The sequence below is a fragment of the Urocitellus parryii genome, chromosome 5, assembly GCF_045843805.1.
Source record: "Urocitellus parryii isolate mUroPar1 chromosome 5, mUroPar1.hap1, whole genome shotgun sequence".
NCBI classification, from domain to species: Eukaryota; Metazoa; Chordata; class Mammalia; order Rodentia; family Sciuridae; genus Urocitellus; species Urocitellus parryii.
The window spans coordinates 194,571,376-194,583,894 of NC_135535.1; the positions used below are offsets into that span (position 1 = coordinate 194,571,376).

The 12,519-nt window shown below is 46.5% G+C and overlaps 1 protein-coding gene across 1 annotated transcript in view; it reads right to left on the reverse strand.

Annotated features, from left to right (window-relative positions):
• LOC113182981 (guanylate cyclase 2G-like) overlaps positions 1-12,519 on the reverse strand; it is a 64,840-nt gene that overhangs the window by 40,217 nt on the left and 12,104 nt on the right. Inside the window, 8 exon segments of the mRNA XM_077799123.1 lie at positions 1,222-1,326; positions 2,209-2,290; positions 2,848-3,013; positions 6,528-6,637; positions 7,678-7,814; positions 9,309-9,433; positions 9,535-9,637; positions 11,197-11,284. Coding sequence (XP_077655249.1) covers positions 1,222-1,326; positions 2,209-2,290; positions 2,848-3,013; positions 6,528-6,637; positions 7,678-7,814; positions 9,309-9,433; positions 9,535-9,637; positions 11,197-11,284 — 916 coding nt within the window.

Consider the following 12,519-nt stretch of genomic DNA (forward strand, 5'->3'; position numbering starts at 1 on the left):
AATCATTACATTGATGACATGATACTGACTGAACCAAATGATCAAGAAATAGCAAATTCCACAGACTTACTGGTAACAAGTTAGGAAATCTAATAACACTTTGAGGGCCTTCAACCTCAGTGAAATTAGTGGGGTCTAATGGTTTGGGGCATACTAAAACATCTCTTCTAATATGAAGGATAAGTTCTTGCAATAAGTGCTCCTATAACCAAGAAATAGATATAGCATTTAGTGGATTCCTTGTGTTTTAGAGGCAACAAATGCTTATTTGGGTGTGTTACTCCAGCCAAGTGACCAAAAAGTTGCCAGCTCTGAGTTGGACTCAGAACAAGAAAAGGCTTTGCAACTTGTGTCGGCCGCATACAAGCTGCCCTGCCACTCAGGCCATATGATCCAGCAGATCCAGTGGTGAAATGTCATTGGCAGACAGAAATGCTATACAGACCTTTGGCAGGCCCCTAAGGTTGAGTTCCAGTTTCAGGCCTGTAAGATTTTGGAGCAAGACTGCTAATGCCATAAATAACTATTTGTTTTGAGAGAGAGCTCTTGGCCTGCTACTGGGCCTTAGTAGATTCTTAAGAGTTAACCATAGGTCACTAAGTTAACATGGGAATTGAGCTACCCATCTTGAATTGGTATTGTCTGACCCTCCAAACCGTGAAGTTGGCATGCACAGCAACACTCCATCATCAAATGGAAGTGACGTACCCAAGATTGGACCTCAGCAGGCCCTGAGGGCTGAAGAAAGTTACATGAGGAAGTGTTCCCAAGGCCCATTTCCCTCACTCCTGCCTTCTCCCTCCCTCCCTGCTCCTATGGGCAGCCCCCTGTGATCTACTGACAGAGGAAGATGACTGCAGGCACTACCCCAAACTGGACAGCTGAAGAACTCTCTGCACATCCCTAAAGGACAGCCAGTGAAGGGACATCCTCCTAATAAAGCTCAAAGTAACGCACCGAGTTGTTCACTTGACTTGGAAGGGGAAACGGCCAGATAGGCAATTATATTCAATTTCATGAGCTGTGACCCTTAGTTTGGCTGGATGGTTAGGGACTAGAAAGGGTCATGATTGGAAAATTGGTGACAAAGACATTTGGGGAAGAGGTTGTGGATACACTTGTCTGAATGGGCAAAAGACATGAAAATATTTGTGTCTCAGGTGAAGGCTCACCAAAGGGTGACCTCAGCAGAGGCAGACTAATAATAAATAGTACAACCACCCCCCCCCCAAAAAAAAGACTTCCTTTTTTGCAATACTGGGTGACAATACAGATGTTGTAAATACCAAAGAAGCGGATGATGTTCTCATGCCTTAATTCACACACCTGGAAATAATGGTGAAAACAGTACATATATAAAGTGAGTCTTTGTGCGAGGGACTGCGCCTTATATACTTTCAGTTAATTCTTACAAAGGGCTGGGGATGTGGCTCAAGCGGTAGCGCACTCGCCTGGCATGCGTGCGGCCCGGGTTCGATCCTCAGCACCACATACCAACAAAGATGTTGTGTCCGCCGAGAACTAAAAAATAAATATTAAAAATTCTCTCTCTCTCTCTCTCTCTCTCTCTCAAAAAATAAAATAAAAATAAAAGTCTCGAGCCTTGGGCTCTAAGTCCAGCAGGTGCCCACTCGCTAAAAAAAAAAAAAAAAAAAAAAATTCTTACAAAGACCTTGTGAGATGAGAACTGTTACTACTCCTGTTTTACAGATGAGAAAATGGATGCCCCCTCCAAAGAGGAAGTCAGTTATTGAAAATCATGTAACTTAAAAGTGGCAGAGCTGGGAGGTAAATCCACAGGGACCTTCAACCAATAAGCCAGGGGCAGGATCTAAGAGTGACCTCAGCCAGCCCTGCTTTCTGCTTGTAGCTGCCAATGTCAGTGTGTGGGTCTCGACAGGCCATTAGTACAGAGTAAGAAGTCAAACTCCCTCCCAGGCCCAGGTTCAAAGTTGGTAAGCAGCCATCACAGATGGAAAAGGTGAGAGCCAGAATTAAGGTCAGAAAAGAATTAAGTGGGGAGGGCAGAGGTGGGAGGAACCTCCAGGGTTTAGGTGCCTGGGCCAGGCCAAGGGTCTAAGATCCAAGGCCTGGACTGTCAGGGTGCAGGGGTATCAGGTCAAGTTAAGGGAAGTAGCTTCCCACCATTGCTCTTCTGGGATAGAGAACACCCCTCACATTCAGAGAAGGCACAGAGAGGGGCCTCACCAGCTGGACTTCCTGCCACACAGTCAGCTTCCTATCCCATGCTTCTGCTTGGTCACCAACATAGCAGATGGTCATGTTTTCTCTGGAATCAGAGACAAAGTGGAATGTTCTTAACCCAGGATGATCCCAAAACAGCTCCATTCAGAGGGCAAAAGGAGGATCAGGAAGACTTGAAAAAAGAGATTCACCTACAGGAGGGACAATTCAGTTTCTCACTGCCCTATCAACCCCTCTGGTGGCACTGTGCTATATCTCCCACTGAGCTAGCTACCCAGCAGTCAATTAGTTAGAATGATAGCCCAGTTACAGATGGGACCCCTAAGGTTAGGAAACGTGTCCAAGGTTGCACACTGGTAGGTAATACAGCCAGAATTTAAATGTCTAACTCCAAGACTATACTCTTTCTATCATACAGTATTGCCCCATTAACATTCAGGTGAGGTGAGGATATAATGTAAATCCGGAGTCAGATGCCTGTTTCAAAACCCAGTGCTACCCACTGAATGGAACTTCTTCAAGCTTTAAAAATCTCATAGAGTTTCCATGAGGATCAAAACTATTAAAATACCCAACACTGGAAATTCAATGCCAGGCACACATTAAGTTTTCATTGATGGCATATCTTATGGTGAGCATTACCTATTGTGTCTGCTTTTAACCATCACAAAACACAGTACTGGGGTAGGTGTGAGGTAGAAGAAGATACAGTATGAGCTCTGTGCCAATCCCAGATCTGCTCCTTTTAGGTGGGGGTAACTACACAGGACGCAGGACTGTAGTGGGAGCTCCAGGGAGGAAAGGATGCCTATGGGATAGAGCAAAGTATTCTCAGAAGAGGTGATGCTGGTGCTGAACCCCAAAGCATAAGAAGGTTCTACATGGAGTGAGGAAGGCAGAGGAGGCATGGCATTATCAGAAGGTGAAATGTATATGGCATGATCAGCAAGACCAACCGGACAAGCATAGCATTTAGGCCAGGAACAAAAAGTTTCTGAAAGTGTGTTAGAACTAGGTCATGAGGAGACTTGAGTCCCTTGTTAAAGAATTTGGACACTAACACGAACATAGTCCATAGAGGTGAGGAATACAGTGATAGGGGTGGAGGGAAGGAAGAAGAGACCATTTTAAGAAGATTTATGAGTGATGTGCTTCAGGTTGCTGGCTTCCTTCTCTAAATAAATGGCCAGTGACCACAACATACAGTTTCATCTGGTCCGTAGTTTGTATTTGGTAATATCCTAGGAGATTCTTGTAGTTTGAAAACTCAAGTAAGTAAACATTTAGAAAAATAAATTCAGTTGCATACAAATGTATTGACTCTAATCTCTCCTAACCCACGTTTACAGCAATGAACGAATCTTCCCTTGTATAGAGCTTTCTGCCCCTACTCTTCAGGACTTCCATTTTTAAAAGGTAAATACATGGAATTTTTTTCTTTATATAACTCCCCCCCCCAACGGGGACTTGAATTTCTAAACTTATTAAGCACAGGAGACATTAAGGTCCAGGGTGTGGAAGGGAGGGAGAGAGAAAGTGGGAATGGAATGGTGTCCCAGCCTTGGCAGCTGCCACTGTTTACACTGCAGAAGCCCAGACCCGTGACAGAGTCTCATTAAAGCACCAGGGAATGGAATAATGCATGTTCTAGGAGTACACTTGTCCATTAAGGTAGCCACTAGCCAAATGGGGCTATTTAAACTTAAAATCAAATGAGTTGTAACTAAATAAAATTTAAAGTGCAATTCCCCAGTCACACTAATGTTTAATGGTCACGTGAGGCTGGTGGATACCATATTGGATAGTGCAGATTTGGGACCTTTGCATCACCACAGAAAGTTCTATTGGACGGAGCAGAGTTTAATCTAGAAGCCAGCATAGGTAATCACTTAGGAACTTGCTAGAAATGCAGAACCTAGACCGACTGACTCAGAATCTGCTGCATTTTTAAAAGCAGGAAATTTTTTGAAAATTGACACATAACATTTTTACCCATTCATCCACATTTTTAACAACAGCCCCAAGTGATTTGTACGCACATTAAAGTTTCAGAAGCACCAGTTTGGAGAGCAGAGACCACCTTGGCTTTTGCTTGGAGAATGTCCTATTCGGAATGCCCTGTCTGACCAAGACTTCATGTGGAAAATAAGGCAGAAATACACATTGAGATCTACGATACCTGGCTCAAGAAATACCTGGCAAAGCCCTACTGGGGGCATAAAAGAGCTCCCCACCAATTCTCCCTGCCCCCAGGCTCTTGACAAAGGTGCTGAGGTCAGCAGAACTCATCCTACAAGATGCCTTACTACTGTTGCCTCTTGATACAGGTGTGCCTCTCCCAGGTGGCTGCAAAACAACATGTGAATCCATGGCTCTCAATGACATGGCCAAGTACTGAAAGAGCTGTGCTCTTTATAGATTAGGAAGGTGAATTCCAAGGTCACACAATTAATACATGGAAGAGTCAGGACTTGAACTCTCATATTTCTGACCCATAGTGTGAATGTATCTACCTGATACATGCATCTCTCCTGGTGTCTGTATGGACATTGCCAGTGGTGAGGGCAGACTCTCAGCCTGTTCAGAATCAAGTTCTAGGTGTATCACTTCATTAAGGTGAAGTCAAAGTCATTTTCCTGAATCAACCTGGGGTCCCTCTGTATTTAATCTCCTCTAGTGTCTCCCCAACAACTACAGAACATCTTCAAAGCACAGGAACCCTGTTTTCCCAGAAGAGTCTTCCCTGGAACCCTAATGTACAAACCAACCAAATCAGAACAGAGCTGTTTTGGTTGAAGAGAGAAGAGGGAGACTCCAAATCCCCAAGAACATTTGGAAATAAGTTGTAATGACACCCAATCTCCGGGTCTTACTTTGTATATTGAAACCTTCCTGACTTGGTCCCAGCCAAGTTCTCCAGCCTTCAACCATCCACATCCTGTGTAACTTCTCTCCTTGTCACCAGCAGCAAACTCACTCCTCCCAAATATTGCCTTCTCCCTGAAGCCTTCAAGAAGCTGGGAACTTGAGTCCTCCTCTTACAACCCCACAAGGCTTCTGCCTCACCAACCCCATGGTGACACCTCTCTGTACATCTGATTTCCTCTAAAGGCATGTCATTTGTGGGGTTCCCCAAGCCTTGCACTCTGCTTATGGTCATGAAGTGTTTATTATGCAAATGAGCCTTCCCATGCTAGTCATCACTAGATTAAAGGAGATAACTAAATCCTCCCCAGAAACAGCCTCAATATTTGAGCAGTACATGTGTTTCTTATACCCACAGCGTAATAAAGTTGAAGGGAACTTCAGAGACTACAGATCATTTGTCAATAGTCAGAAACTGAGCCTCAGGGAGGTGACAGAAGTATTCAGAAATTCAGTACCTTGAACCAGAAGTCAGGTCTGGGGACCTCATGAGTTGCACACTGTATAAATGAGCCAGCCCCTTGCTCTGAATGAGGTATCTTCCAAAAAAAAAAAAAAAAAGGCAAGTGGACATCTGGGTCCCAAGTGCCTCACCTTGCTCTGGGGCAGGATGGTGATGTTAACATAGTTAATTTGCCACCCAATGTCTTTATTTTGCCTCCTCAGTTTTCCCCTCTGCATCCTTAAAACCAGACCAAGGGTGGCAGCTCTCAGGACAGTACTCAGGAGAATCACCGTGACACTCACAACGGTTAGACCTGCAGAATGGAGTCCGTCATTACTCAGGCCTGCCTAAGAGCAGAAAGGGGCCCATCTCTGACCCAGCCTGGTCCTGCTAGGCACGGGCCTGGAAGGCCCTGCTAGGCACCTCCCTCTTGGCATGGAAATGCCTATCTTAGGGAAATAATGTACCACCATCCCCACCTTTGTTAAACATACACTGTGTTCTCTGTAGGGCTGTTCTCCAAGCATGATCCATCTAATTCCAGGGTTGTGCCCTTGACCGTTCCACACACTCCACCACCCAGGCTCTTTCTCCCTCCCTACAAAAGAAGTTCCTGAGACTCAAATCTCAAGAGCCAGATTTCCCTAGGGCAGTGGTTCTCTAGGGGCAGGGCAGGCGATGTCGCCCCCTAGGGGATATGTGACAATGTCTGGAAACATGTTTGGTTCTTGCAACCACAGGGTTGCTTCTGGCATCTAGTGGTGGGAGCTATGGATGCTACATCCTACAATGCACAGGAAAGATACACACACACACACACACACACACACACACACACACACACACACAGATTCTCCAGCCTAAAATAGCAAAGGTGCTACTGTTATTGAAAAACCCCATTATAGAGGAAAACTGATTTTTCCTGATTTTTCTCCAAGCAGCCACACTTAACCTGTTAAAGTAGGCTTTGTTTTGCAGAGCTCCTTGTAAAACCCACAGCTGGGTCTGACTTCAGGGAGGGAACCATGAGACCAAGTAATGTTGGAGAAATTTCTTAATGGTCTTTAGAAAAAGAAAACACAAGTGTCTGTGATGACTAGATGTATCCTACTTGTCTCTACATCATGTACAAGAGGAACAACTGAAACATACATTATTTGTTTAAAAAAAAAAAAAGACAACTCACATCTCTTCTGACTGGACCAAAATTCTCATCTCCCCTCTACTCCTCAAATCCAGCTCCTGGGTATCTAATTCATAGATGGCAATATCCTTTTGCCTGGTAGAATATGTAACTTGATCTTTTGATTTAAGCCACCAATTCTCCAGTGTTGCTGGGAATTGCACCCAGGTTTGATATAGACAAATCTTATTATATAGCACTTTGACATTCACAAACCCTAGCCTTGTCCCTGCTGTGGAGTGAGCCCATTCCTGTGATTCTGAGGACTTGGTTTGCCATGGTAATTTTGTTTTCTAGGTTGGCCCATTTGGGTACATTAACATTCCATAAGAGTAAAGGAAAAAAACCTCTCCAATGGAATCTGTATTGGGGATGGTGGCAATGAGAGGCAAACAGAATTAAGTGTTAGGTTTCCTTTTCTCATTGATCTGTAGATGAGAGAACAAAACTATGGATTTTTCCAGGGCCTTCTGGGAGCCCAGGATGTCAGAGGATTCTGATGTACAAATCTGTTTGGGAGTCAGGCTGTAATAGGTGAGCTTCTGGCTGACTAGGGGCCCATCCCTGTAGCGGGTGCTGTGTTCCATCACCCACTAAGCCAGTGCCTCTCCCAGAGACCCATGGGCAATGGGAACTGGCTCTGGCTGGGTCATCAGAGGAGGCCTGGTCCCTTATAGAGAGGTGCTGCATTCTACCCTGGAAGCTGAAATGGCCAACCTATATGAACAATCTAGGGCAAATCATCTTAAAGGCCTAAAGTCTATTTTTATGAGGTTAGAGAGCACCAGACATTGGTGAGGGATTCTAGGGCCTAAATTCTAAATTGATCTCCCAGAAGAAGGTGATCTCCCTGGTCCCCTCCCCCTCCCAGGGCTCTTCCCCTGACATGAGCTAAACTTGCAGAAATATCTTATAGTACCTGATTACTTTCTGAGAGCAATCATAATGAAGTAAAGGAAGAAAAAGGAACTCATTTCCAAATTCCTGTAGGATGTAGACTGAGTGATCCATGTACCTTTTTCCCTGGGAGTTCACAAACACAGGGCCCTGTGATTCCTCGAAAGAGAGAAGATTGCCCAAGTTAAGGAGGACAGAGCAGAACTTGTTGCTCAAAATGGCAGCCTGCTCAGGCTCAGATGGGCAGAATCCCCTTCCCCATCAAATGCCAGACGCAAGGTCTTTGCCATTTCAAGGAAGCTGAGACAGGATCAATGGGGACAGAAAAGGAAAGAAGACAGGTCAGAAGTGGCATCCTGCTGGGGCTCAGGGCCACACTGGGTAGGCAGACATATTTTGTTGGGCCTATGCTGGGGAGGCCCACCCAGCATTCAAAAAAGAAAAAAATAAGTCAAGCATGTTCCAGTTAATTTCATATAGAACCTCAGATTTGTGTTTCCCATAAACAATCAGATCTGACAAGAGAAAGCCAAATGGCCACCTAGCAAGAGATGGCTGGGGCTGAGGGGCCACTCTCTCTTCCAGTCCCTGCCATCCTCCTGGCTCCTCCACTCCAGGAGCCAGACCCCGAGGGTACAGGCTTGCCAGCTTTGTCCTCAGGTGGGCCCTTCCCGACTGGGTTTGGCAGGGCGCTCAGTCCTGGTTGGTTTGTTCTTTGCCCTTGCTTAGGATGTGCTCTGCCCCGCTCACAAAGGAACACAGCAGAGACGTCAGAGGAGTAAATAAGGTACAACTCCTCCACACCCAAACTAGCACACATGCTCTGACAAAGCACTGATTGTTCTTTGGTCCCACTGTGGACTGGATGCAAGATCCCCATTTAAGCAGTGCTTACTAAGTGCCCAGTACTGTAGTCACGATGATCTCACTGGTCTAGTCCCAGTTAACCCTACAGAGGGGGCACCATCCTTCACTCCTAACAAGTGGGGCTTGAAGGTCAGTGTCCCCCAAGTCTGCCTTCCAGAGCTCGGAAGCAGAGGCAGAACACAAACCAGGCCACCCCGGCCCCACGTGCACTGCTCTTTCCAGCACACCTCACCACCTTGTTATGCACAGTGCCCTGGAGACAGGCCTTGTATTGTTAAGTTTTATTCTTTTTTTTTTTTTAAGAGAGAATGAGAGAGGAGAGAGAGAGAGAGAGAGAGAGAGAGAGAGAGAGAGAGAGAGAGAGAGAGAGAGAGAGAGAGAGAGAATTTTTTAATATTTATTTTTTAGTTCTCGGCGGACACAACATCTTTGTTGGTATGTGGTGCTGAGGATCGAACCCGGGCCGCACGCATGCCAGGCGAGCGCGCTACCACTTGAGCCACATCCCCAGCCCAAGTTTTATTCTTGATGGATGAGTGAGAAAGCAGCTGAGGGAGAGACTTCCCAGGAGTGGGGATAAGGACCCCAAAGCCTCCTTCCATCTGGGCAGCCTCTAGACAAAACAAGATGAGTGGCCTGAGCCAGCAGTGAGGTTTTAACCTCAACCACCCTCACAGAAGACTAGAATCTCCACAAGAAAGCTGAATCTACAGCTCAGTGTGAGACAGACCCCTCAGGAGGTCCATTACCACACACCCAGCATCTCAAAGCCCTTGGGATTGGGGCCTGAGTCCAGAAACCCCCAGCACATGGCTGCTCCCCCTGAAGTGCAGTGTAATGGGCTCTTGGGGTGCTGACCAGCTGCCACCCATCCTGAAATTCTCTCCTGACCTGGACTATCTCTTTATCTTCTGCAGGAGCAAACACAGAGTGCCAGGGCCTACGGCCTCTGTGCAATGGAGCCAGCGCCTGTTCTGCATCCATCCCACAGAGAGGGGAGGTCACCGCATACCTGCACTGTTAACCCGGTTATCCCAGTCTGCATTCTTCCTCCCAAGCCTGGTTTTCCCAATTAGATCACATAACCCTCCTGGAATAGTCCTGGAGGCCGTGGTCTTTCATGTGTAAGTGAAAAGGTTTTGGAGCCAGGCTGGTTCTGGTCCTTCCTGGTTAGGAGACCCAGGGTAATTCCATAACCTCAGTCTCAGTGCCCTCATTTCTTCCAGGGGGAGAAAGCTGCCATTGGAGAGAATGGGGAAGAGAGCTAAACAAGGTGGGTTGGTAAACTAGCTGCTGCAGTTCCTACAGCCACACAGATGCATATTCCCCTCCACTGGTTTAGCCAATGAGTTATAAGTGCCTACTGAGAGCAGGCACCCGTCTACAGCAGCCGGTACAGGGCTGACATACAGTAGGCTGCTCCCACAGAGTGGCTTGATCATTGTTTTAGTCAGCTTTTTCACTGCTGTGACCAAAGGCACCAACCAGCACAATGGAAGAGTAGGAAGAGTTTATTTGAGGGCTCACAGGTTTAGAGATCTTAGTCCATAGAAGGCCGGCTCCATTCCTCAGGGCTCAAGGTGAGGCAGGACATCATGGAGGCAGAGGGAAGCCGTTCACATCATGATCAGTAAGCATAGAGTGAGGTCTCCACTTGCCAGATACAAATACATACCCAAAGCCACGCCCCAATGCCCACTTCCTGCAGCCACACCTACCACTTGAGTGACCACTCAGTTAATCCCTCTCAGGGAATTGATGCACTGATTGGGTTAAGACTCTTAAAGCCCAATCATTTCTCCTCTGAACCTTCTTGCATTGTCTCTCTCACAGTGAGCTTTCGGGGGACATCTCACAATCAACCCATAACAATCATCTTGTCTTCTGTGTTGGGATCCATAATTGGCTCCTTCATTTCCTAATCAAGCCCCTTGCCATCAGGGCCGGTTGACACCTTAGGGCTCAGCTTGACCAAAGGCCCCCCACTGGAAGGAGCTCTGGCTCTGGCCAACATTCTTCTTTCTATAAAATTTCCTCTATGGGAGCCACCTGGCTCACTCAAGTTGGAAAACATGCTCGGACTCCCACTGGCTGGACTCCTCTCTCCTGACCACCTCCCTGCTGGCCCAGACCCTCTGCTTGCCTTGTCCTAGCCACATGTCTGACTGTTCATCCTGGCTCTTGGTTGTGCTCTCCTCCTGGCTAAAGAAACTGGCCTGGCCTGAGCACCCACTGGGGTCTGTTCTGCCATTCCATGCAGCATGTTCTTGGACACTCGAAACAAGAGTCCAGGAAGTAGATGCCACTAGAGTCCCATTTTACAGGTGAAGAGACACAGTGGAGGGAGGTTCAGCAGTACCCTAGAAGGTCCCCCAGTCAGTAAGTCGCAGAAGCAGATGGAAGCCCTGGTCTCTGACACCCAGGCCAGTGGCCTTTCACCCCATAACCTCTGTTCCCCTCTGTGGTGTGGAGCATGGATTTCATAAGACAGCATCAAACCACTATTTATCTGGGGCTGTGGAAGAGGGGAAGTTGTGTGTGTGTGTGTGTGTGTGTGTGTGTGTGTGTGTGTGTGTTTTGGGCAGAAGAGGGGACACAAAAGGGGAAAATGCAGGAACCAAGCACAAATATGGTCAAAGGAGAAGCAGGGCCCAGTGCCGAGGCCCTAACAGACCTGCTCCTCCAAGGAGATGGAGCTGTGGAAGGGCACCCTCCTCAGCTTCTGGTAGGCCTGCTCCCAGAAGCCACGCTCTGCATGGGAGCTGAGCGTGATGAGAAACACTCATTCATAGGCCTCTGGGAGGCCATCCACTTTCTGGTTTGACAATCCATCTTTCCAAACATTTCCTAAGAAGAAAGGAAATCAATGTCACCATTCTATAAGAAATAGGCTGTGCAGCCGAACTGCATTTAAGGCCATATTGAACTTGAATTGCTGGAATCACCGGAAACCCAGTGGATTCCAGGAGGCTAGACGTATCAGGCTCATGTCTTCTAGTTAGCATACAAGCTGTGGAAAGAAAGCCAAAACATGAATCAAAATTATACCTGGGGCATCAAGCAGCTAAGAGGCAGAGCAGAAAGCTTACCCAATAGCAGTGAGTACAAAAGTTTGGAAAGTTTAGGATCCTCTATTCCCAACATGCTGTTGGTAACTGGTGTTTTGTGACTATCACTATTAGTAGTAGTGTATAGCCATTCATTGTGTATTTCCTAATTTTCCTATTACTTCCTCTCATCCTGCACTGAGAGTTACCCAAACAAAACAGGCACGTAGAGAGGAGAGAGAGTGTGTGTGTGTGTGTCTACATGTTGGTGTGTTTATGAATATGCTATTGCACTATACTATCATTCTGCAGCTTGACTTTTTTTTCTACTTCAACCTTCATTGGGAACACTTTCATAGAATGGATTTATATATTCTTTTTAAAAGCAGCCTGGATTCAGTTGCATGGACATTGTGTGGTACCTTTTTAGTTCTAGGTCCTTCTTTTTTACGTATGTGTTTTTTTAGTTGTCGATGGACCTTTATTTAATTTATTTATATGTGGTGCTGAGAATCAAACCCAGTGCCTCACCCATGCCAGGCAGGCAAGTGCCCTACCACTGAGCCACAACCCTAGCCCTAGTTCTAGACTCTCTCTGCTACTACAAACCAATGGGATTGATCTTCAAATTTTGGGGGGAAGCAACAGGAGGGAGGGAAGTTTAGAAGGACTTCTCTGAAATACTAAGACTTGGCACATCCCACCTCTCTTGTGCTCTCCCTGAAGGCAGAGGTGAGGGGAAAATTAAGAGAAGGCAGCGATGGGGGGGGGCATAGAAAGGTAAGGCAAGAGAAGGCTCTGGAAAGCCTGGCATGCATTTAGAATTCCATCTGCCAACCAAAGAAATCTGAGGCCCTTTTGGTCATCTGAAATACTTCCTGATAAAGAAAGAGAAATCCTGGACATTGTTATACATCTCCCTCTACTTCCTTTGCCCCATGTCAGCTTCT